Here is a 27,384-nt window from a genome sequence, read left to right as displayed (position 1 = left end):
AGAATCTACCTGGCTATAAGAAGATGATGTTAGTAAGGACATAAGAAGAGATTCTGCTGTCCACCTCTGCCCATCCTAAATCTCTTCCTAAAACCAAGAGAAAGGTGAGCTGTTGAAAACTTCAAGAAACCTTAAATTAACAGGGACAATTATTTATAATACATAAATAAAAATGCTGTCTTTCAGAGCAGCTTGGAATTACACATATTGCAGAACCAACTAGGCACTGAATATTAAAAAAAGCACCATGGCAAGGAGATTGTGTTCACTATCTAACCTGCAGATGCCCCTCATCATCAAATAGAAACAAATAGCTACTATAGCATTGAATGACCAGAAGAAACTACTTGCAGTTTTTCTGTTCAAGGGTTAGATAAAGATCAGATTTGATCGCTATCCTATTGATCTGGGCTGGGGTTTATTTGGTGCACTAATTCAGAAAGCATGGAGCTAGGCAGCTGGAACAGCATGTTGTCACTAAAGCCTGGTTTTGCCTTTCAAGATGCAGACTATTTGTACCAAATGCCAGAAAGTCATGCCGCAGAAAAATCACTGCTCAGTGCCAGGTAAACCCAAAAAAATAGCCTTCAGGGTGGACTATGCTGGCGAATACAACCAAAAACCCTGGCCTAAGGAGTACAAGACTGAAACAGGGAAGCCCAGAAGGTCGATTTGCCTGCTGCTGGGACACTGTTAATGGTGCTGCAGACTTCAGGACATCGCAGGAAGAAACAGCCTGCTGAGCAGAATCTGATACCTCATTACAGAACACAGAAAATCAGGATGGAAGAGATTTAAATACTCTTTTTGTTACACCATGTGACCTCTGTATCGTGCTACAGGAGACACAAGTGCACAAGATCTCAGTGTAGTCATGGGTCTCAAAGAATGCCCTCATAAAGTATTACTTTTTTTCCAAACAGTGGTCTATTAAGAATGCTCAAAGGCTTCCTTTTGGCAGATTACCAGCTGTACATAATTTTCTCATTCTTCCTCTCCCAAATAATATTTTTTTCTAAGAAGTAATCTTATTGATGAGTAGGAAAGGACATGCTTATAATTTGCCTCCTGCAAAATGTTTTGCCTGGACATGGTATCAGCTTCACTACTTCCTACCTACAAAGTGTTGCGATCTCAGTGTCTTGAACCTTTCACAGCCTGGTAGATAATGGAATACTTCAAGCTGAAAGGTATCAAAGAAACCCACGGCACCATGAACGGTTACCAATATATGAACAATTACCAATACTCTCTCCTTTCACAACAGAAGAAAATCTTCAGCATTTAGACTAGGGGTTTGGACCACAACAAATAGAAGGAAAGGTTAAAGCAATTCTCAGCCTCTGTGGGAATCAAAGAAACCTGTCCTGACCATAACTGGGACAAACTGTTGCCATCAAACACCATAACCAAAATCCAGAGCCTCAAGTCTCATTTTGTTAAATTGCTTGGCAAGACTGAAAAAACCATCATGCTAAAGGGTATTGTTCATTTCCAGCTCAGCCAGATCTGGAGAGGAGATAAGTCTTCACTTCGCTAATCAATCTCTTCCATTTCAAAAGGATGTCCTTCATTGTACAGGCAGTAACTTGTGCCCTTAAGGAAATAAATGAATTTTTTGTCTGCCACCTCAGCACACTGCCAGGCATTTGGATGATGCAAGTTATCCATAAAAAAGACTAGGAATCTCATCTAAAGTAGCTGATGGTCACTTTTTGATTGATATGAAACCCAGGCATCGCTGGTGACACAAGATGTACAATTGGCAGACAAGGCTTGGTTTCTATGTAGCAGGTTATGGCCATGTTTGTTGAAGCTTCCACATCTGGTTACAGTCAGGTTGTACAACTGATCCCCCATTCTGTATTTTACAATCTTACTGCTATGCAAGACTTTGCTAGAATGAGAAAGTTTTAAGAAGATCTTTATCCAAACTTTCAACTGTTAAGGAAAGCCTCTATAACCCTGCCCTGCCTCCTCCACCCATATTATACAAACCATACTTTCCAAGTCCTCTTCTCGGTGTATCCATGGGCAGGAATCAATGCAGCGAGAGAACAGTTATTAAAATAGTGCTGACAGGCAACAAGTTTTTACTTACCATGAGTCAAATACTGCTCTTGGTTTGATGTCTGAAGGCTCCTGTGGTATGAGCTATGAGCTGACGCCTCTGTTGGATTCAGAGCTCAAGGCTGCAGAAAGCAGTCAGGGAATGCAAACCAGAACTCCCGAGCTGCCCCAAAGCAAACCATCCCTGCCACCATTTCCGACCCTCAAAAAACTGGAAGGCTTCTAAAGCCATGCCAGAGCAAGGCTGAGATTGAAAGCCAGTCTGTAGGTGGACATAGTGGACACATGCCACAGAGGTCAGCCAGGAGGCTACAACTGCCTGTATCAAGCAGGTCTTGCTGTAGTCAAAATAGGTTGTTGGATTGCAGATTTCTGAAGTGAACAATCCCAGCTAACAAACTACTGAAGCTCCCCTGGGCTCCTTCTGGAGCACCTGCTTCAGAACACACCACCAGGGACTCAGACCTCACGTTGGCACCCGGCCCTCAGAAAGGACACTTCCCATACCCGGAGGCACTCCTGGTGTAGGACAGCTGCTCTCCTCCCCTCCCTTCCCAAACCACTTCTTTTGGGTACATGGATTTTGCCACCACTCTGCTTAAGCCACAGAAAGCAAAAAGGGCTGAAGTCTCAGGAACTAGTACTTAGAGAAGCAAAAGCAACAATTTCAGTGCCCTACAATTGTTATGCTGTTACCACGCATTTCCTCAGGGCTGGTAAGAAATCTACCCCTTCCTCCCTGCTTTAGCCTTTTATGCATGTCTGTAAAGTAAAGCAAGGTTGCCATTCTCAAAGTTATCCTTGCCCTTCTGCTATGATGCTGTGAATAGGCTGCCAAAGAAAACAGATGCTGTTTCATTTGGGTTTCAGCAATGCTGCTCCCCAGGGTGATGGCCTCTCCCCTTTTGAGTTGATGATGCTTCAACTCTTGCCCCATGAGGAAGAAATCAGTTACTGCTTAACTGAGAGCCAGTTACTCCAGTTACTGATGCACATTCTCTCATTATCTGCCTCCACCTACTCTTGGCAGATTGCTTTGGGTCTAAGGAATCACCAGATCTACCACAGAAAAACCTGAAGGAAACAGACCCTTCCAGCTGTGAGTGCAGGAACCCTGGTCTCTGCCAAGCCAGCAGCTCTGCAGTGTTCCAGATATACCCCTTCAGAAGCAGCAATTACACATGCTTACTGAAAATGGAACCTTTTCAGACATACCCCACTGTAAATAGCACTGTATTTACAGTTTCAGAGTGGCTGATACAATCTGTTTATATATCTGTGATCTCTAAGTGTTGAACATGAATAGAAGTTGTGGTCCTTCTGCTGTTCTTTGTTAGCATTCATTAAAGCACTCAGTCACGCATCAAAACCTCACACCTAGCATCTCCCACAAAATTTTATTAACAGAAAGGGTCTAGGACATGAGTCAGTCTTCCAGGAAGCAACATTGGAACGTACTTTTCATATATGGAAAGTTTAAACCAAAAATCGTTATTTGACTGAGATGCAGTGATGCTGAAGCCTGAAGAACAACATTTAGGGTTGTGGTGGAGGAAGTTTGAGTTGTTTGTTTCATGGGGGTTGTAGAACACTAAAACACAACACTTGGAAGCAGCACTCTTTTTAAGAGACACCCTTACAAAAGAGTTTTTTGACATTTAAATACAAAGCAACTTTCTAATTTTATATAATCAAGAAATGGAAAACAATTTTTATTAACATGTTTTACATTTACAATCTTTTATTAGCTAATCAACATCAACATGCAAAAATAAGCGCTAAATACAAACCTCTACAATATGGTTTTGTTTAAACTACAATGGTTTAATTCTTTTGAAAAGTCATAAGGATGTGTTCTGTAGTTGTTAAAATTGAACTATTAGTTTCAGTAATGAATACTATTTAGACCCTAAAATTATGTAATCATCCTGCAAGGCATCTTCAGAAACTTCGCCCAACACTTAAGAATACCAGCTCATTTTCATGTGAGTACATTCTCAAAGCAAGAAATAAGGCAGTAGCACTAATGATTTCATATTGAACCCTATGCACATAACTAATAACTTTAGAAGGACTTTAACACTATGGTAGACTGGAAAAAGAACATTTAAACAAGCATTGGATTGTGCCTGAAATGTTCTCAGTTCCTCTTGATACTTATGCAACCTCCTTAAAATATTTGGGTTTGGAAAAAGACTTTATACTCCTTCAAACCAGTCCCTAGTTGATCCTCCAGAGAAGCCAGGCTTGTGTCAAAAGACATCAATATCTTCCCATGGAAATAAGTTACATAATTCATGTTCAGGATTACTTCACGAGAGGATCATAAAGAAGGCAAAGAGGAGCTTAAAGGAGAACATATTGGTAGTACTGAAATCTTTGATAACAAAAGGGTCTTGGACAATTGTGAAAAAGAGGGAAGAAAAATGGATTTAATTTCAAATCTGTTGTAACTTCTCCCCCAGTGCAAGTGTCCATCTTTAAAGAAAGTTATCCTTTAGAAGATGAAAGTACTTTTGAGAATAGTCCAATTTTTGACCTTATGTTACAAAACCTTAACAATCAAAATTTGTTTTTGTTTTTATTCAAGTACAAACTTAAGTCATAATTCCTCTCTTTTTTTTTTTTTTTTTTTTAAAGAGTGTTTATTGTTGCTCATTGATCTTTGGTCGCAAGAAACAATAATGCCACCGACAGGTCTGATCCCCCAGGTGGCAGGTTTTGCTTCTTTGCCACACATTAAGGCCCCCCCCTTTACAGGGTATGCCAATATACACTGTGTCAAAATTCCAGCGGCACTTCATCATGTGTTTTATGGACCTACATGATGTAGACTTTCTCAGCTTGTGAGAAGTTGAAGACTTCTTTGGTTCTTGGGCAAATTACTTTGTCATCTTGACGAATAGAAAGCAGAGACTGAAAAAAAGTGAAATCAAAAGATAATATTCACAATAGTAACTCAAAGCATTAGTTAACTGTTTAGTAAATAACTATTTTTTATTTTTAAAAATGACGTTGTAGTCTGAGGTCAAAATATCTTTGCCCACAAAAGTTACTTATTCTACATTATCACTCTCCAAAGGGAAAGATTTCCAATGCCATTTGATTTCATGTTATAAATTTGCATTTTCAATCAAACATTAGCTTAAAACCCAATTTAATCACATAAATATACAGTCCTTTAAAATTACTGCAAGAAGTTACCTTTCTTCTATTAATATAGAAGATACTTCTAACTTTCTAAGTTTATAAGCTCTTATTTTGATATAGAAAGTTATTATAACCACTGCTATTTTAGACTTCAGTAAGTCATTGATTTCAACACTTACATTGTATCCATAGACATATCCATTTGGTAACATCATAGGAGGATTATTTTCGTTCATTACATCCCCCGAAATCTTGCAGACTAGTCGGGAGTTGGCACAATGTGCCATAGGCAGAGGCTGAGCCAGCTTGTTCAGGGATTTGCTACACACAGGGCAGTCTGGGTTTTTTGAGCTCCCATCCTCTTTATAACACTGTCTGTTTAACAGCAAGTTAAGGAACAACCACTACAGTATGCAACAACAATTAGTTAATGACCAACATTGGAAAACAAGACAGTAAACTGAAAATATAACCTAGGTTGTAGAATGTACAGGACCATTTCATTCAAGTTTAATGTGTATATATAAGTTTCAAGGAACAAGAGTGAGCAACAAGTGTCCAGCACCCTCTAAAGGTAAAATTTCTGATGTAGAACACTTTAGTAGCACCAGTCCTTCTCTGATACACCACAGCGTGTAGCAAATCCAACTACGTTTCAAAAGATGCAGGATATATTTGAATACTCACAAAAACAGACAGGGTAAATCTGTGTGTAAGTGCTTAAAAAAAAAAAAATAATTCTGACCCAGCTTACTAACTTTTGCAGATATATTCACTAAAGACACATGGAAAGATAGCCTTATACGGAAACACAATGTAGATTTCACCTTAAAATTCTGGTTTGGGCTTGTTTTTCTTCTTAAAACCATAATTCCATTTATTATAATCTTCCCTTAAATTAATAGGGAGACCAATTCATAACCCCTTTAAACAACTCATAAGCAAAAATATTCAGGTGTCACATTTCCTCTTTGACCTCTCTGAAAAGCATCCACAGAATAAAAAAAGCACAATGCTTTTTTGCACTCGACAGTAGTGTCTGCATTAAAGGATACGGTGTTTTTATAGCTGAAAGGCCTGCCTGGAGTGTTATAGTAAAAACAGAATTGTTTCCCAGCTGATGTAGTCTGTAGTTATCATATCTAAACTGTTGGATCAGCATTCTCCATCGAGCAGGGTCCAAGAGATCCTGTTAAAAAAACCAACACAACTATAAGTTGTTTTCAATCTAATTGTACCAGGGGAAAAAGCCTGGGAGTGGTAAATTGTGCAAAACTCACTTGACTAAATCCATCACAAAATAAAAGTATACATGCTAATGCACAGTATGAATGTACTTGTTTAGGAAGTACCTTTTAACACTACTCCACTAGAAATATGATTTAAATCAAGTATTACTTAAAATAGCTGGCATAACACTATTCAGTCTCCCTCTGCCATCTACCAAATGTTCTAATTGGTAGTATGTATGTAAATCCTGGTAAGGCTATTTCTTGCATTTAGTTTTCTAGAATGCTGGCCTAGTTATGAAGCAACATTAGCTTTATGGAATGTTTGCTCTATAGCCTCTGAACCATTAACATTGAAAAGTCGGAAACATTTTTACCTCAAGTCATGCTAATTCTGCTGATACCTCTTCGTAATATATAACGTTTACAGAATTTTGTAGAAAGGTTTTAATTTGAAGAGCTGGCACAGTCCCAGGTTAGAGAAAGCTTAGGTAAACTATGAGTTTAAGGATTAAATTCTTTACGATACATTGCAATGCTGTGCATTACCTAAAAATCAGGAAACAGTAGTTGAAGTATGGATATTTTTTTTTTCATGGAAGCAAGCACTAAACCCACAGGTCAATGATATACTGAACCTTAAAAGTACTGCTGTGAAAGAATCATGTAAAAAGTGAAGACCCTATGAAAATATATTTGTTATATTATCTATACAGGCAAAGACTTAATCCTTTCTTCTGCCAGCACCTCTTCTCCTTTGTATCCATAACCCGCATTTTTGTTGTGAGAAGTGACAATGTTTATTTATCTTAGAAGTAAGTTCCTATTATGAACTGTGCATGCTACACTTTGAGGCAACTAGGAGAAACAATAATATATTTTAGTATATTGATTGGTTTATAAAACAGATTTTTGAAGAAAATCAAAGACTTAGTGACAGACAATACACTGAGCATCAAATTCAAAACATGTTATACCAAAATTACTAGGCAGTGATTTTACCATGATGTAGACACTGAGTCTTTACGGTTTGCTCTGCACCACCTTGGCCCACTCTGCTTCTCCTCAGTTCCCTGTCCATTCAAGTCAAGACACTGGAGAAGGAAGGATTCCAGCACTGCCTTTTGTTGTAGCCTGTATCCTGGAATTCTCCCACCCCTATCAGACTGGCTTGAGAACTTCTATCCAAATGATTTAATGGTACCATAGTATTAATTTTTTTTTAGTGCTTTATGAATAATTTTTTCATCGTTATCCTAAAACTACACATTAACAGAACTATATTTCAGGTAAACTTGGGGAATACCTTGTAGAACTGTAAGAGGCCAACAGTAAAGAAGTGCTAAACTGGATTTTGACAGCAGTTGTCTGAGTAAGTGCAGAATTATTTCTCCCTCCTCTCTAACTAAAAACTCACTACTTAAACAGTGAAAAGCGGTTTACGTACAACTAGTAAATCTTAGCTGAGATTACTAAACTGCATGTCTCCATGAACACAGACAAAACGACTGTTAGTTTGGAGACAGGTTCAACAGACTTTTAATAACTCCCATTAAGTTGAGAACATCTTTGGATGAGGGAGGGAAGAGTTGCAGCTCACATAAATCAGTCCTGGTGTGTTTCTTCCAAGTGTTTAGAAAGTGGAATTTCACAGAAGCTGAAAAAGGGTACAAGTGATGGATTTCAAATTATTCAAAAAAGCCACCAGAAATACTAAGGTGAGAGGAAAAAAAAGGAAGAAGTCTTGCAACAGAAACAGTTGGATCAACTGTGGGCCTCTGGTTGAAGAAAAACAGCACGAAAGAAATTCACATGAGGAAGAGGCAGAAAGATTTGGAGGCAAATCTACAGGAAAGGAAAGAATCCTGGACATAAGCAAAATTTGTTTGACTTTAAATGCTCGAAACCAAGAAGCAGAACTGAGGCAGAGAACCTATACAGATAGGGGCAAAAGTAAATACACACACGTATCTTGCCTTAAAGTAAAAAGCACTGTTTCTGCCATCAGACTGCATGTCTGTTTGCTCTATCACCTACCCCATCTAAGGCCAGAATGTTCCTGGAGTTCCAGGATGAAGCTTTTGTTCTGACCTTAAGACAATTCTTGAGAAGATGTAACAGAGCCTACAACAGATCCGTAATAGAGATAAAGTACTACTAATGATTAAGAAAAGCCTATGATTAAGAACCTAGGTGATGGGACACAAAAGTAGCAGCTTACTAAATGTCTAGCTGGAATAATTCCAGCCACAGCTACACAAGCTTGATCAAAGAATATCAAAAGAAAATAGCTTGTTTTGCCACAACATGAAATACGTTTTCCCCGAAGTCCTAAAAAATAGGACAAGCTGGAGAAAGTTCTATTCATTTGTTTCAGAAGATGTTTCTTCCCTTGGATTAATAAAGATCAAATGATTAGAGATGCTATGATCTGACAAACTTTCTCACAGATGTAAAAGCAATTTTAAAGCCATTTACGCACAGAACTCCTAGTCAATGTATTAAAGATATCTCCAAACAAGCGTACGCTCTATGCTTCTGTTTATCTAGGCAATTATTGGAGAACCCAAACATAACTTCTATAAACTGGAATGTTGTAAGTCAGATCCATAAAAAGTAGTAGGGAATTTGTTCCCACTGTATGGTTGTACATGAAACAATACTAGCTTTTCTCCTTGCTCTCCATCGAAACATTCTGTCCGAACTAGCCCTTAGAAGAAAACACAGGATTTCTATTTCCTGCCTATTTCTTTCTAACAACTAAAACAAAGCTCTGTCTTACACCCAGTCTTCTAACACATCTATCATTTATGCTCATAACTCACATCAAATGTAGAATTGAAAATACCAGGATCCTTCTAGGATTCTATGATTAGCAAAGAAATTCACACTAATTCTGTGAATTGCTGGTTTGGTGTGGGGTGGTTTTTTTTTTTTTGGTGTTTGTATCGTTAAATCATTGATTTCATAATCAATTGTTTAAAAAACAGGTTTATACTGGCATTGCCACATACTGGCTTGGCATTTCACAGCATTCTTGTTTTGCTCTGCCAGCTCAATTGTTGGCACTGGAGGCAGAAGGTAGACAAGTTAAAAAAAAAGTGAATTAGCACATGAGCAGAGAACAAACTCAAAATCTGTAGCAGCAGTAACTACCTATGAATTTTGCTTGAATCAAATTTAGATGTAGATACTACCACTAATATCTGCATTAATTTAAATAATCTAAAGAAAGAGCACATACTTTTCAAAAACACTGCTTTCAGATCATCTTTCCTTTCTTCATTCCAATCACCACAAGAACAGTAATTTGAGAAGCAGAATTAAGAACCACTGCAGATGTATTAAGGCCACAGCCTAGTACGTTGAACAAAACTACCTTACTTTTTGATTTGTACTTCCCCATTTTCTGTCTCTTGCTGTATATTTGTGTAATACGATTCCAGTCCCACTGGTCTTTAGTGCTGGGTTTGTGGTAAGCCTAGTGCAGTGTAAATCTGTCTGCTACTATTAAGATCTAATGGCAACAATACAAATACTACCTGGATTAATGCACAGGTAAGGACTGGTTGTTAAAATTAAGGATTATTATAAAGGTGGATTTCAGAAAGTAAAATTAGAACCACATTTGATCTTCAGATTATCAATGCATTTTCCTGTAAAGAAAAAAACCTGCAACGTGTATTTTATTATTCTGCTGTACCACTGAATTTGAAACAAAACATTACCTTGTAGGGGGAGATATGAGTGTCTGAAGGAAAGGCCAACATTCCCATCACTTGTCGAACCTCATCCAGCTGGCTTCCCTCAGCCTGACTGAAATGCTTTCTTGCATGTCTGAAATACAGAATTTATACCTTTATTAGATAGCCTAGTTTCTAAATCAAGTAGATGTATGTGATTATGTAAGATTTCAGAGAAAAACTCTGGATTCTGCTCTCAATACACATGAACTCCAAAATGTGATGCATTTAAAGGGCTTGAAAAAAATACATCCTACAAATGCAAATACAAGAATTACTAATTTTATACTGTAATTTCTTGGAAACCAGAACTTCTTACTGTAGCATGAAGTCCTACATCACCTACATCTAGAATGACAGATCCATGATTATTAGAAGAAATGTCTCTGCTTATGCAAGCTCAATGTATCACACTCCTCTGGCATACACTTGCAAGTGAGATAAATGCAGTCTGATAATCAGCTCTTCCAAACCATTAAACATCAAGAGTGTTCAAATATCTACCTTGTTTATACTGACATTTGAGAGAATGTTTACTTTTGAATAAATGATTTTTTTTTTTGTATAGGCTAGAAGGCAATATCAATTTCTGTGCAGACTACAAGAAATTGCAGAGTAATGCAGTAGAAAACACCTTGTTAAGAGCAAATTTTTTTGCCAGGGAAATAAAAAAAAAATTCAAGTAGAACTTCAGTACAAGTTTTTGTACTTTAGCACATACTGATTGTAAGAGATACACACAAGGCTGAAAACTTGGAATATCTGAAAGAAGTGACAGAATTACCAGAAATGTACTTAAGGCAAAAATACAAACTTTAATATTTTTCAGGAAATTAATACTAAGAAGCCAGAGAATTCTTATCAGATAAGAACATTCAACTACTTTAAAATCCTCTATGAAAGCCTCCCCTATCTAGTCTTCCCAAGATCATCAATTTTCAAGTTGGAGTTTTAAGTGTGCAGGAAAGCCCTCCAGCCTTTAAACTGCATGATTGCTGCTAAAAGCACCTGTTTTCAGTGGTACACAGATGTTGCACAGTAGCCTGAGTACAGAATCAGCACTAAATGGAATTTCTGGCATTGCTTCAGCATAGAAAAGTCTTCTCTGTGCTGTATTTTCTCCACAGTTTGTATTACGGTGAAGAGACCAAGTCATCTCTGAAGTACTCTGGTAAGTGTTTGTTCTTTTTAACTTTTAAAGAGTCTAGTTAAAATCTATTTAAAGGTACAAATTACTTGTTTGAATATACAGTATTTTCCAGTTGTCCATTTCATGGATTGAATTAAAAAAAAAAAATCTAGATAATGCTTTGTTTTGGTTGTGTGTGTGTTGTCCCCCCCCCAATTCTGTGTTCCACTAACTCCGCTTAGGTCATCAATACCATGAGAACAGTCTCTTTAGCAGTGTTTCAGTACTCCTACTTCCTCTCCCACCCAAACCAGGAAGCAATGGAAGTTATGTAGGACAGACTGTTTCCACCCAACTTCCTATTTTGGGTGAGCAATTCAGGAATGTAAATATTGTTCTCCAGGTGATTACTGTTATAAGAGCAGAAGTACAAAATCCATGGCCTGAGAGAAAAGACTAGGCAGCCTGGACATCGGGGAAGAATGCTAAACTAAGTTCTAGCGCAGAGCTGCAGATGAAAGCGATAACCATTTAAAAGAAAGTTTTGGCAAAGCAAAAAATTCAGACCTATCAGTTAAGCTAAACTATTGCATGTGCACACATGAGAGAGAAGAAAAGTCATCTTAAAAGAACTGATCACTATGCACTTGTGCTCTGTGACAAGTGGTGTTCTTCAGGTGTCGGTGTGGGGACCAGCGCTGTTTGACATCTTTGTCAGCGACATGGACAGTGGGATCGAGGCACCCTCAGCAAGTTTGCCGATGACCCCAAGCTGTGTGGTGTGGTCGACACGCTGGAGGGAAGGGATGGGCCATCCAGAGGGACCTGGACAGGCTGGAGAGGTGGGTCCGTGCAAACCTCATGGAGTTCAACAAGGCCAAGTGCAAGGTCCTGCACATGGGTCAGGGCAATCCCAAGCACAAATACAGGCTGGGCAGAGTATGGATTGAGAGTAGCCCTGGGGAGAAGGACTTGTGGGTGTTGGTTGACAAGAAGCTCAACACAACCTGGCAACATGCACTCACAGCCCAGAATGCCAACCATATCCTGGGCTGCATCAAGAGAAGTGTGGCCAGCAGGTTGAGGGAGGGGATTCTTCCCTTCTGCTCTGCTCTCATGAGACCCCCCCTGCAGTGCTGTGTCCAGCTCTGGGGGCACCAACATCAGAAGGACACAGACCTGCTCAAGCAGGTCCAGAAGAGGCCATGAAGCTGTTCAGGGGGCTGGAGAACCTCCCTTATGAGGACAGGCTTAGAGAGAGTTGGGGTTGTTCAGCCTGGAGAAGAGAAGGCTCCGGGGAGACCTTATAGTGGCCTCCCAGTACTTAAAGGGGCTACAGGAAAGATGGAGACAGACTTTTTACGAGGGCATGTAGTGATAGGACAAGGGGTAATGGCTTTAAACTGAAAAAGGGTAGATTTAAATTAGATGCAAGGAAGAAATTCTTCACTGTGAGGGTGGTGAGGCACTGGAACAGGTTGCCCAGAGAGGTTGTGGCTGCCCCCTCCCTGGCAGTGTTCAAGGCCAGGTTGGACGGGGCTTTGAGCAACCTGGTCTAGTGGAAGGTGTCCCTGCCCATGGCACGGGGGTTGGAACTAGATGATCTTTAAGGTCCCTTCCAATCCAAACCATTCTATAAGACAGAAGTGGTACTTCAGTTTTGCACCAGCCTTGTTAGTACCGTGGTCCTACTCCCCCCGTCAGGCCTTGAAAATTTGCTCTTACAGTATTTCAACAATAAATCCCCCTTACTTATAGGAAGACCCTGAGCTGCAACAGCAAATACTGGCTACACTTACTGTATGCATTCGAGAAGAGCTAGTATTAACACTTCATTTTGTTTATGTAAAATATGCAATCACTATGCATGTGTTAGCCATTCAAAGAAGAAGCGCTCAGCAATCCAACATTTCCATCATTCGCAAAGTACTGAACATCCTGGCATGTGGTGGCCATTTTGGGTTCAGCCAGAAGGAAGCAGGTTTTCTAAGTGACCTTTTGTTAGTCTTCATCTCCTGACTTTCCCTTCTACCTGCGTCCCTTAATGACACAAGGAAGTTTTCCCACAAAGCCTGCCATGCTAATGTCTGAACTCATCCTCTGAGTGTAAACACAGAGAAATTAAAATGAAGCAAGATATCCTTTAAAAGAGAAGCAAGTTCAATTAATTCATAGCACTCTGAAGTCTTTTTTAGATTGCAAAGCAAGAAACAGTACTATGTGAGTACTCGTGAACGCACAACATTTAAATAACACCTTATTTGCCCTCATGCCATTATTCACCCCTTGCCTTTTCATTCAGCTATTTCCATCTCTCTGTGCAAATGTTATGCTCTTGGAGGCATATATTAACCTTACAATGCTTATTTACAACGGTTTTACCACCATTAGCACACACTAGTCAGTATAGCTAGAGCAAGGGGCTATAGTTTTTTTTAAAAAATACATTTTTAATTATGGCCAGTAGACCATCACTGAAACCACTAACTAAATGCTTGTGACAGATCAAAGTAATAGGTAGAAAATTTGGTTTTTCAAATTCTGTAAACTCTGTGGGGACAAAGTCCATCATCTTCTGTTTGAAATAGCTGTTACTCTAGCCCAAGCAGGTACAGCAGACATACTGTTCTTGACAAATTGAAGAATGAAAGGACATTTATGAAAGACTTGAACTTTTACAGTTTACTGTCTGCTAAGGGTACATTAAGTTGAAGTATAAGCTATACAGTGTGTATGTGTCTATCTACATATGCCTGAATCTAAGAGTGAACATACTTGTCAGGAAGTAGCAATTAACACAAACATAAGGTATTATCAAGAAAGGACTTTCTGACCACTACCTGAATGCCTTTATCTCAGAGACCATTATTACTAGCAAAACTTATACTCAAAGCACTCAAAAGTTTTATTTTTTCATACATCTGTTCAACCCCACCCCCACCATAATAAAAATAAAGGAACAAAGTGTTTATTCATCCTTATAGAAGTTTACTAAAATGAATAGACTGTGGCCACTTTCTCTTAAGTCTGTGCATCATCATCTATTTTTACTTACTCTTTTTGTCCTTTGTATCCCAAGAACAAGAAGTGCACAGGGTGTTTTTGCGAAGTTTTTAGCTAAGAACTCGATGTATTTCTAGAATCTCATAAGAGCAAAGTAGTAGAAGGCGGTCAGATTTTCCAGAATGAAATGAGAGCCCCAGAAGTGTGAAGTTAGTGTCATCATTCGTTCATTGTACTGTAATAGGTATGAGTTTAAATAAAAAACAAACCCAACTAAAGAGACTGTGGGAGTTAAAGGCTAATGATACCAGGCAAAAAACTTTGTGATGTACTTAACATATTTACTCTTGTATTCAAGAAATAGTTTTGGTAGTCTTGAAATTTGCACTTTCAAGACTACTCTGATAAGCTACCTTAGAGGAAAGTCTGTTTGTACTCATATTCTAAAAACTACAGAAATTCAAACATTTATTAAATAAGATGTATAATTTTAAAGCTCACATCAATCTTAACCTAAAAGCAATATGTCACTTTAGAGGTTCTCAGCAGGCAGTAAGCAAAGCTTTCAAACTTATTTAAACACCAGCTGCGTTTCAACAAAATGTCAGTTCTCAGAGTTCCACTCATACAGGAAACTACTTGGTAAACAGCCTTTCTCTGCTTTCTAATGGATGCCTGACCTATTTATTGCACCATGGACACAATACTGAAAGAATCCTGCTGCAGGCACTTAACAGAAGCAAGCTAATAAAAACACAAGTTGCAACGATTTGCTAGAAGCAATGAGATTTATGCTACACCTTCGCAAAATATATTCCCTTATTCATTACGTATTTATTTTAAAGCCAAGTAGAATGAAATGGTAAAAACTAGCATTTTTAAGCCACATTATTTAAGGAAAGCATTGAGATGTTGAACTCTGAATGTACACCCACTCTGTTAAAAAGGAGTTAAGATAGAGAAGGACTTCTGCAGCTCCTTTTCATTTTACAAGACATTATGAAGTTAAAGCAGCACTGTTATGACTGGCAAGTTATAATCGCTGAGTGTAAAATGTGTCAACCCTGAATTTCAATAGATGTATGGAACATACATGCTTCACCCCTAACATTTAATATGGATGCTTATTTGCAACGTAGATAGAAGCTGTAAGTTTTAAACCTCAGAGGCTATGGTAGTATAAGTTATTCCACGTCCAGAGTGCTGAGTCCTCTTGAAGGTTGACAGCTTGCAGATTTTAACAGTTCTGATATGGAAGAGGGATCAGAGGAGAAGAAATATCGAGTAACAAAAATAAAATACAGAATGACCTTATCTACTTTGTTCCAGTTCTCAGCCTACCTCCTTATTTCAGCTCTATGCCTGCCCTCTGGTTTCCGAGCTACATAAGGAAGCAGCAGCTCAAATAAAATAGTATTTAGAGCATGGACTACTCATTGTTAAGATGCATGACTGCACGTTTGGCAAACAAGCAGACTTAGCAGAGAAGAAAGCTAAAGACACAAAGGCATAGTATTCGTTGGACATAAAGAGCACCATGGGCTTCAGAAGACAGATAATGTAGTTGAGTGTCTTTCATCCTTTTCATAAATATCTGACAATTCTTTAGGATTTGACAACTCTATCAAAGGGTAAGAGCACATATCTAAATGACAGCATGTAGGTTGTGGGGTTTTTTTAAGTTATTAACACTAAAATTAGCTGGAGTTTATCAGACTGCGCATTTGCACTGCTAGGGCCTAAACAGTGAGATTTAGCACCAAGTAGGGCAAAGTAGAAGTGATATGAGTTAGTTCAAAGCAAGCAACACATTTGAATGAAGTTAGAAATAACAACTGGAAATAACTCTAAAACTTAAGGTGAGTAACTCTGGGAGTTGTGTTACTATTATACTGGCCTCTCCACATACTCGCACTTTTTCCTTTATTCTTGTTTTTGAAACAACTAACTCTTTCTTATCCATTCTGTTCAAGAAAAGTTATGTGGTTTGCCCTGCAGAAAAGTTTATACATCTAAAACTTGTGAATGCACTAGAAAGCTTTCAGTCTGTACTTATGATACTTCATATATTTTCTATACTGCTGCTCCTTTGACCAAAACGCAGCCCTGTCACAAATACAAGCCTCCTGCTGTTTTCAATTTCTGTTTTTAAAGGCAGTAGTAAGACTTGCAACTTCCTTAAAATAAAACTTGTCAGAAGTGTTAAACGGCAACAGTGTTATCACCAGAATGTATTAGCAAGGCTTCAAGTCTGGCTATAAAACTTGTCATCTCTTCCTAGGTTTAAATATTCTTATGAAACAGAACCTGCTGTGAGTTCCCCTCTCCCTTGTCCATGTGTAAGCTCCAGTAGCTCTGCCACCTGCATCATACTTTGTGATGATGACAAGATCCCTGCTTATCAAATTTCTCAACACATTTTATAGTCCCAGTATCAAAATTCCACTCATTTCAGCAGAACTGGTTTCCTGTGTTATCCTGGAACATTATTCCAACACCTTAAATCAGAACCACTAAGTTAAAAGCATAATTGCTTTATGTGCATTATAAGTATCGCCAGACAGTCTCATGGTTGAAGTCAGGCAGCGATTAAGTCTGACTCTAGTTCCGTTACTGATTCACACCACCTTGGGCAGTGTCACTTTCTTCTTGAAGTAGTCCTCACTGAACTAGTTCAAAAGAGGTGAAAATGGATATTGAGTTGGTTTCTTCATTTGGAGCTGGGGAAGGGAATGGGGGTAACATAACATAACTCGTTATTCTCACATACATGATAAACCAGAACTCCAAATTATACATTCAATACAAAAGCTGAACCTGGTCTAAAGCATAACTTGTAAAACATAATGTTTAATGAAGATCGTAAAGCAGAAGAGAATTCAGTCATAATTGAAATGTTAGATGAGTGTTTTATTAACCTTTTAGTATTTTTTGTGATTAAAGCTGCAACGAGTTCCTATGAGAAGCTACCTGTACCTCTTGAAAATTAGTTAAGGGTAAATATGTTCATTACATTGTATGCCACCAGAAAATACAATTGTTTTATAAAACAGATTAATTCTCTAAAGCTTGATTTTGAAGAGTAAGAAGATGCAGAGTTGCAGTGACAACATTAAGTTTTTAAAAGGATGCACCCGTGGAATGACATCTTGCTTTTTAAAAAAAAAAAAAGAAAAAAATCAACCCCAGCTTAAATACAAAGACTGTTCATACTAGCAAGATCCTTTAAAGTAGTGGGGCTTCTGGGTGTTGCAATAATAGTCACATGTCTCTAATGAAACATAATGCCATCTTGTTAAGAAAATTGTTTAGTAAGCATCCTAATTTCATACCTCACAGCATCCAGTCTCTTGTTCTGTCGAATGAGTTCAATGAACTCCTGAATCCTTAGGCTGAACTCCAGACAGCTCTGAGATTAAAGAAAAGAAGGGTCTTAGAAGGTGCTAAAACTGCACTGCACAGTATGTTAAGTACTACATGTGCACAACAAAAAGAAAGTGTTAATAACATGCAACCTTGTTTGCTTGCTTTTAGGCATTCATGCAAAAAAAGTTGAAATTCTGACTTTATGGACAAGACATCAGCTCAGAATTCCCTAAAAGCAAACAAAAACCTCCTCCTCTTGCCTCGCTCAAAACTTCAGTATTTAACAGGGATGAACTTTTTCCTAATGACTGAAAGCATCATTACCTGAGATGCAAGTGAGAGTAACAGGTGGTTTCTTTGTACTTTCTTACAATTTAAAGTAGTAGATTCAACAGAAGTTTGGGGCTACAAGATAATTTAGACAAGAGAGGTCTACCCAGAAGACTGCAAGGAAAAAACAAGTCTTTGAATACTGTTTTGGAAGTCCCCAATATTAACAAAAACCAGCACAGAGTTTACGTTGCTGCAATCCCCTCCCTCCCTCCCTTCAAACTTCTATCCCGCTCTTCTTGTCAAACATCTAAAAGCCATGCTGGAAACAAGTCTCAAACAAGAAAACCAAGTGGCATTTACCTGTTTTTGGAAAAAGGTAAAATTTGAAGCCTAATGAAGTTGACAGTGTCCCTTTAAATCAAATTCCATCACCAGTTCACAAAATCTATAAAAAAACTTTGAATATGTGGAATTAAAAAGAAAAAGATTCTCCCCCCATAAAAGAACAAGTCACTATGCTTCTTTATAGGGACACAGTCAACTGTTTTATTACTTTAAGAAAACAACGAAAACCAAAAATCCTCTGAATCTTGAAAAGAAATGTATTCCTTGAGTTACCCTGCTCCATTTGGCAAATGTTTTTTTTCTTCCCCCATGCTTCTAATGAATAGTTGCCTTTTGTTTATTGTCCATCAGCACAGTAATATCAAAATTCCTCAGTGACTTCAGCAAGAATTTGAGCAACTCCAAATTTGTATCAGTTAACTGCCTGGGATGACTAATGCACACATTACAACAATTGCTTATTTTAAGACTTGAAATGTAAGCCATTCAAACATTAAAAACAATACATTCTGTCATATGTTAAAATATACTTAAGGAATAGAAAATAAATTATTTTCCAACTACGTGTTTTTCTGTACTCAAGCCCATGTTTAGCAGAGAATAAAAATTTCTTCTCTACTTTGAAATTTTCAGTTAGGACTATTTTAAAATACCCTGTTACTCAAATCTACACAAAGCCCTCATTTAGAATTTTAGCTAAGTTTGTTTCTACTAAAAACTGATCAAGCTTTTTATTTGTTAATGATACTAAATATGGAGGGCTTAGTATTTCATTAAAATGTTTTAACAGCAGAAAACCAACATCCCAAAACAATATTCAGAATTCATGTTCTGTTTTCATGGATCCTCAAGTAAGCAGCAAGCCAATGGCTGTATGGGTTCTGCAGACAAGTTTAACTAGAAGAAAATAGTCCTAGACAATCAGATGATGCATATATTTCAACTTTGTGTATCTTCAAACAATTCCATAGCAGCTATTTGTAAGAGTTTATATAGCTCACATCTGTAAAGACTATAGGAGTGCGTGCTTTCCCAGGCCAACATAGTTTAGTTTTTAGATTAGGCTTGCATTAAGGTGGTGGCTGGGATTTTAGAACATTAACCTTGATGAGCAGCTAAGCAACCAGAAAGAAATGTTTCTTTGTGTTTCAAAAAGAAGCATAGTGATTTCTCTTCTTTCAACTTTGATCTCTCACAGCCTTAGTTTTGGTTTTTGTTTGTTTTTAAGAAAAAAAAAAAAGAAAAGAGTAGGGCTTGCAGAAATAGATTTTTTTGTTGTGGTTGTTTTCCAAAATGAGGGATGGGGAAGATTTTTCCTTATTTATTGTTTGCTGAAGATAGGTGATGAAAGAGTAATATGTTCAGATTTTATTTCTTATATTACTTAACATATTAGGATTACACAAGGGGAATTTTTTAGTAGGATAATTATGCAATAGTGTTTACATACCAATTCTGGTTTTCCTTTAATGGTTTCCATAACAAGATCATCATTTTCTTTAGAGTAATCACTGGCCGATTTACTTTTGCGTCCCATCTTCGGTTCATTCTCATTTTGGCGCCCCTGAGTGACAGAGAACGTCACTCTTTGCTTATCATTAAGTGCACTCAAACATTTTTGGTTAAAGAAAGCGCTTAGTTTAAAAAGTAAGACACAAACATCTTTGAGGGAGGCAGGGATTTTGGTTAATATCAGTTAAAAACAGATTTCTGCAAGCCCTATAAAAGATCACAGCATGTTTTGAAATGCAGGATTTAAGAGACAAGGAAATCTAAACCAACTGCATAGGAACAAGTATACAGCGTGTTCAGGTCATGGTATTCAATGGCTAGAGAAAGACTTACTGTGTTTATTACTTGATTAGACTCTGCTTTTGTTTTTGAAAAAAAACCCATTTCAACTGTAGTTCCTCACAGAAAGTTAGTTTTTCACTCAAGTTCTATTTTCTTATATAGAACATTTAAAAATACTAAGACAAAAATCTGTATGAGATTTCTTTCAGTGTTAGGCCTGAGGACATAGGTTTACCAGTTAATCTCACTCTTAAGACATCTTCATATATAAACCAGTTATATTTTCAGCAGGATGCAAAGAGTTATAAATATAAGTTCACATGCATCAAGATACTATATACTTCTGCATTCAGACATTTGTAAATCACATTAAAACCAACTAAATATTATTATTTGAGCATAATTTGTTGAGACAACACTTGCATCCATAAAACGGCCTATCATCCAGTTGCAGGTTTGGCATTTGCATGAACTAGTTTAGCTCCAACTACCTACACCTTCTTAAAAGAAGAGTTTTGTACTTTACTGTCCTTACTTTTATAGAAGGCCTCATTTAACACCTATATTTTAAACCAAATCGACCACATCAAGTATCCAAGTAGTTTAGAAAGCCACAGTTTAAGCAAAACATGAACACGTTACATTTTCATACCTTCATTTTTCTGAGCCTGGATTTGTTATCATGACACCAAGCCAAGCAAGTCATAGTTTCTTGTCTTTCCAATGACTCTTCCACTTCTTTAGCAGTCAAAAACATCTCAATATTTACCAAGTCCTTCAAAAAACAAAAAGGAAAGCAGGTCATACTAAATTGTACTGATACTTTACACAGCAATCCACTCTTCAGCAGAACTGAAATACAGAGGGGAAAAAAGGCTTTGTTCTAGATACCTCTGGTTTTTAGGATAGTCCTTTACAAAAAGACATTACAGTATATTTAAAAGACCGCATTTCCATGCTCTGACATATTTTGGTAGTGAGATAGTGAGAGTATTTTTCTGAGTCTACTTATACAACAGAACTAGAAAAAAAGAAAGCATAAAGATGAAACCTAGGAGCTTTGCACAGGAAGTGACCAGATCTCATGATCACTTCAGTGCAGTTCACACTTCCAGGAGTACTTGTTTTCCTCAAAGCCTGGCCTACCATGTCAACTGGACCACGACAATGTCATAACATTTGCTAAAGTGAGCACGAACTACAAAAAAAGAGGAAAATCTAAACCTACTTTACCTAGCCAGCTGTAACTATGGAGTTTTACACAAAGTCCTACATGGTCTGAACTCTCTAATATATTCTCTCTCACTTGCTTAATGTTGTAAGCTCCAGACCTTCAATTCCTTACAGTAGTTGTGTCTACAACATCTGACACTGAGGTCGTAAAACAAAGTTACTATATTAAAAAGCAATTAGGCAACAGGTGAGCCACAAGATTCCTCAAGCGCTTATCACAAGTAGATGTTTTTGAAGAAAAAGCAGCAATCTACTATCAAATTTGCCTCGGGCAAACCTGTAATGTACCTATGCTACTTCTTAATTACCAGCAGCTTTACACATTCATACCAATCAAGGCAAACACGATTGAAAACAATTTAAGATCTACTAGGGTACCAAAAAATTTTTTTTTCCATATATTTCTGCTGAAAAAGAGACTTGTGTAGATGTTCCCAAACAATATGAACTGGATCCATTCTGAATTGGCACCGCCAGAAGTTATTTTGGAGCTGCATAATATATCATGCTGTGACAGTTCATACTTCACTGAAAAAAATACACTGTGGGAAGCCATATTCAATACACAAACACAAATCCAGTACTAAAGTATTAAGATTAATATGCACTCTTATTTTGAACAAGTTCTGTAGACTTCACAGAAAAATGCTGAAAATTATACAACTGAAATGCTGAATATCACAAATATTACAGTAGCTCTGAGCAACACAACGCTGAGAAATAGATGGCATTTTCAGCTGTTAGAACAGCTGAATACACTTAGTCTTAGAATTTATACCTCCCTGAGACAAAGATAAAAAAATAGAAGTAGCAGCAGGCATATCACATTCACATCTTGCATTTCATTAGCCAGTTTTTCCTTATAACAGAAGTCTAACACTATTGGAAAAATGAACCAGATCATGTCAGGTTTGTCAGAATGGTTATTTACAAAAATATAAACAGGCCACAAGTATTTCTGAAGTGCAGCACAAGTTGCAGCTTTTAGTAAAGCTTTCTCTCTTACAACTTGAATGCGAGTTCAAAAAACTAAAACATTAAGGATAGTTGACAGGCAACTACATTTTATAGATTGTATGACCACAGCAACAAAACCATTATACCATCAGAAGAATAAAGGGTGTCATACAGCTCTATTGGTATCAAATCCAGATAAGTCAAACTGAGGTCATAGCTAAAGCAGTTACAAGTTTATAGAACAAAATTAAGACTGGACTGTCACTGACTCCTCCTATCCCCTTAAGGATAAAAAAAAATAATTTTATCATTGTGTTGGCAAATGGAGTGAAAGGATGCCAAACTATTCCACAAAAAGAATTAATGTATTTATTAATTTTTCCTACAAGCACATGAGAGCATTATTCTTTTTTGGTATTCCAAAGTTCTTCTGATGATATTCTCAAGTGGAAAAAAGAACTGCATTATTCCCCTGTGCTGATAAGGTGACCACAAAAAAACAACCTCTTGCCTATGTAACTCATCTGTATAAGTAATTTGACATGTAATGCAACCACATTCATAATCTTGCTTGCATATTTTCCCACATAGCTGCTGAATGGGAAGATGATTGAATTTGAGTTAAAACTAATAACATCTCCATACATCTCCTCAAGCTTTTGAGCTATGTGTCCTCTCAACGAACAGCATTTGCTTTTACACCGAATTAAAACAAAAGCATTTTCTTTTTCTTCTACATTAAAAAAGGACTGGATATGCTAGGCAGACAATAAATCACTGGTTCCATCTAATTTGTTAGCTTTTTATAGTTTAAGCTTCATCACAAAAAAAAAGTTATTTTTTAAAGAACCATAAGGGCAGCATTTGTGTAAAGTCAATGAGCTGGTAAGAGAATCCCAACTAAATGCATTTATCAATCAGGTGTTAGTATAGCAACCCTCAGCTATGAGCAAAAAGATTGTAGTTGCTGCAGAGAAAGACAAAATTCTCTTAAATAAAAAGAGAATTCCTACATTCCTTTTGCAAATTTAAGATAAAAAAGGTTCTATTTGGTACAGAAATGCTAATTAGATTTGCAGTTGCCAAAAAGTCAAAGCTTGGCAGCCGTCTCTATTAAATAGACAGTATGTATCCAGAAAACAGAGGAGAACATTTTTTATTAAAAGAGTTTCTTTTAGAACTGAATCACATTTGAATTGCACCAATAAATAGGATTCTCTTCTCTGACTAGATAGAAAGGGAACAATATAAAAAAAGCATTGAAAAAAAAAAATCTATCTGTAGGGAAAGAAACAGCTTTCACATTTGATAAAAAGTCTTAATCATTCAGATAGAAGAAAAATACCAAGATACAATTATGTAATAAACCTTAAAAAAACCCATACATGCTTATGTCACCCAAGTTTTTTTAATCTGACCATGCTTTCCTATCTTCCTTTTTTGGTGGTGCCTACTCTTGATGCTTCTCCATGGTGTATTTCATTAATCAAGACTAAGGCAATAGAAGTAAGGAGTATTAGAGGATTATGTGGCTTTTTCATAACCAACACAGCTCTTCTACATAGGCCAGTGCTGGAGAACTACTTGTCTGCCACATCTTGTATGGATGGGAACCAGTTAGAATTGTTGGCAGTTGTAAGCAGTATCTCATGTTCAAGTCAGAAAGTTCCCCATTAAGACCCCAATCCTGAACAGTTTTCTGAAGGTATTCTGCAATTCTGAGTTACATAAGCTGTAGACCATGCAGATACATTGTCCCAGTTCCCAAAACAGCATTAAGATTTAATACGCTGTTACAAGAAGAGTCTCTTATATAAATTTGTTTACATATAAACTTGAGTGAATGTAAATATGCAATTTTAGAGAAATATTGCCACCAGTTTTGCAGGTGGAGAAAAAGCTGAAGCAAGAAATCTGTTGATGCACACTCCCCCTCCAACTGAACATAGCATTCAGCATCATGGCAAACGTTTTCTGACTTGTATATAAATTAAAAAGCAATTCTCAAGTCTTTAATTAGCATCTTTTGCAACACTGTAAAGTCCTCCTTCATTTCACAACTTCAGTTTTCACATTGTAAAAGCAACTGCAATACTTCTAGTACTGAAGAAGTATAAGAGAACCCTGCACTGCGCAGGGCTATTTCACTATTGTTACAAAGCCTAACTCTTAGCACTTTCCAGCCTCCTGTGCATCACCACCATGATAATTTTGCCTAGATTACCTTGCCTTAACTTGCTTACAAATGCAGAATACCTGACGTTGGGTAGGAAGACTCATTAACATCAAACTTGCATTTAGTTAGGCTTCCGCAATTGTACTGAAAAACAGTTTGAAATGGCTCAAGAACTCTGTCCACAAGTATTACTGACAATTATCCAAACACTAAAGAGGGGAAACACAGCATACACATTCTTATTCTTTTAGTACAAGCAAGGAACTACCACCTAGATATTACATTTCTGCTTAAAAAAACCTGTTGGACTGAAGTGAACTAACCTTCCCTTCTATTCAACAGTCACTAACCAGTTACCAGAAGGGTAACTAAGCGCTGGATGAACTTTATCATAAAAGGACTATTTAATTCCATTACAACAGTGCAAACTGTAGAGAGAACCATTTATTATTAGAGAAAACTGCACTTGAAGACTGAAGACACTTAAGTGAAGTCAGAGACACTTATTTAAACAAAGAATAAATCTATTCATCACCCTGTGCTCTGCCTGATTTACATATATATAGCTTTTAAAATATCACTGCTTCTTAAGCTGCAAATGCCTCCAGGGAGGGAGGTTACCAACCCTATGATTCTGCACAGAACTCCAATTATTAAGGTATAAAATGCTATGAAGAATGAAGATTCCTTTATGATGATTATTACTACATATACACTCCTGGCCAACATAAAAGCTATATCCCTATATGGCATTTCCATTTTCTGAGATCGGTTGTTAGTAAGAACATCCCAAGCATGTATATGCATGTCGCCTCCTTTGAACAGCTTTTGGACTCTCTGGTCAGTGTGAGCAGGAGTTGACAAGAGCCGAATTCTCAGGGGATCTCACCCCTTGCCAGGTTGCTCTCCTTAGCAGTGTCTTCTCTTCAGGAGACTCCAGCGTCTGCCCTCACTGGAGGGACACATTGCAGCCAACGTGTACTAGTTATTAAACAAAGAGTCAACACTGGAAAGATCTGCTGAAGTTCCCCACAGAGAGGACATTCAGAGTAAAGCTTATATCAGCTATAGAACCAACCTGAAGGAAGCCAGGCTCCATGAATTGTAGAAGTCATGGATTAACTGCTTTGTAATGAAAAATGATCACTGCTTTGAACACTAGCTTGAGACACCAAAACTAAGAGGAAAATGAAAATGGTCTCAGAATTTAATGAATTTACATGGTTGTGCTACAGAAAGGAAGAACAAGTGATTCACAAAAATACTTGAAAATATTTTCAAAAAATATTTGAAAAATAATAGATGTGAAATAATGGAGCATATAAAGGTAGTAGGGTATTTTTTTTTAACTGGTAGATATTTTAGCTTCGCATGAATTTGAAATTAAACAAGCTATGTCTATTACAAAATTGTGAACCAAGTGAGAAACTGTCAACCATATATCAAAGTGTGGACTACCTTTAATTTAAGACTACAAAGTCTGTAACTTTAAGGTCCCGAACCATTAAGAGAATTCAGTGGTGAATTGGAAAAAAGCAGTAGCAGTTCCCCATATTTACAGGAAAAAGTAAACACAAAAAAAAAAGCAGAGTCTTGCTAAAAGTAGTGAATGCCTATCAAACTTGCTTGCCTTACTTCTTTGGTAGGACTTGTGCAACTGCTGGTAATATGGTCAAGTATTCCACTAAATTCTTTTATTTCAAAAGACCTCAAGCCAATTTTATTCACTTCAGTACAAACCAACTGCACCTCACTAGCCAAAGTATGATATCAAAGTTCACCAACAGTAACTCCACCTAAGAGTTTTGTTTTAGTCACATACTAGAAGTGACCTCTTCAAACATGGCAATTTAAGAGTGCCCTAGGATGCCTTTAGAAAGCTCTGACTTTCTATTTAGGCATCAGCACGTACACAGAAGCCTTTATCCAACTTTTTTTTTTTAAAAAGTGAAACATCTTTACACCTCAAGCAAACTAAAATTTTTTGTGAAACTAATGAATTATTGTAATTTAAGCAGTCATAAAAGATAGCAATGTGTAGATTAGTATGAGAGGTACAGTTTCTGTTTCACAGCAGGTAAACATTTGAAATTCACTACAAATAGTTTTTAAAGAGTCAGTAATTATTTTATCTCTAATAGATAAAGTAAGTGTTTTCATTAGTCCATTCCCAAATATAAAAAAAACCCTCTTCAATATGCAGTTTCAGATCTAGACATGTGGCTCTAAATTCACCAAGAAGATCGCTCATACTTTTCAGCACCACATACAACAAAAGAGCAACTATGGATTTGATTCTATGTAAGAAAGAACTTTCTAAAGTAGCAATATAGCTTTTCATTTCTGAAGTAGCAATATAGGTTTTGCTGGAAATTTATGTGGTGTTCATGTGAGGGTTTTAATTTATATAGCATTTTTTGAATTGGAACAATCGGGTAAAGTCATTCCTCTCCATCAGCCTCCACTCTGCGCATGAGTTGGAAGTACTTCTATTTTATGACATCTCCAGCCACAAGTCTGGAAAGCTGTCAGAAGGAATGCATGAGAAATGTTCATGTGAATTATAAGGGATTTTATGTATTAAAACACAGAAAGTTTCACATATGAAATCTGAAGCTTTAACAAGGCTGAAAACCAAACAGAAATGAGTACTAAAACACACAAAACTAGGTATTTTCAAATCCCCCATGAGCTATTATCAAAACAAGATAATTCATCAAAAAAAGTTAGGTGTAAGACAAGGAAAAAAAAAAGATTTGTTTGAGGTGGAAAAAGTAGCATTTTGTAGAGAAGACTGGGTCCTTGGTGGAAAAAAACAACAATTATAAAATAGGCTATTTGTTGTATAAAGTAGGTGATTCATAATACTGTAAGATGCTGCTTATGTATTTTTTCAAGATGCAAATTTTTTATTTT

The 27,384-nt window shown here is 37.1% G+C and overlaps 1 protein-coding gene across 5 annotated transcripts in view; it reads right to left on the bottom strand.

Moving 5' to 3' along the window:
• Positions 1–3,448: 3,448 nt before the first annotated feature.
• MAEA (macrophage erythroblast attacher, E3 ubiquitin ligase) overlaps positions 3,449–27,384 on the bottom strand; it is a 55,086-nt gene continuing 31,150 nt past the window's right edge. For 4 of the 5 annotated variants that reach the window (XM_074821902.1, XM_074821901.1, XM_074821904.1 and 1 more), the window contains 7 exons: positions 20,755–20,877; positions 19,759–19,872; positions 17,657–17,733; positions 10,178–10,286; positions 6,276–6,409; positions 5,400–5,595; positions 3,449–4,986 (listed from right to left, as the gene is read on the bottom strand). In XM_074821902.1, the coding sequence (XP_074678003.1) occupies positions 4,891–4,986; positions 5,400–5,595; positions 6,276–6,409; positions 10,178–10,286; positions 17,657–17,733; positions 19,759–19,872; positions 20,755–20,877 (849 nt within the window). In that variant the 3' untranslated portion in view covers positions 3,449–4,890. The remainder of the gene's footprint in view (positions 4,987–5,399; positions 5,596–6,275; positions 6,410–10,177; positions 10,287–17,656; positions 17,734–19,758; positions 19,873–20,754; positions 20,878–27,384) is intronic. The other variant, XM_074821903.1, reaches the window with a different exon arrangement.

The sequence above is a fragment of the Strix aluco genome, chromosome 4, assembly GCF_031877795.1.
Source record: "Strix aluco isolate bStrAlu1 chromosome 4, bStrAlu1.hap1, whole genome shotgun sequence".
NCBI classification, from domain to species: domain Eukaryota; kingdom Metazoa; phylum Chordata; class Aves; order Strigiformes; family Strigidae; genus Strix; species Strix aluco.
The sequence above is the reverse complement of the archived record's forward strand: the minus strand, read 5'-3'. Positions and strand labels throughout refer to the sequence as shown.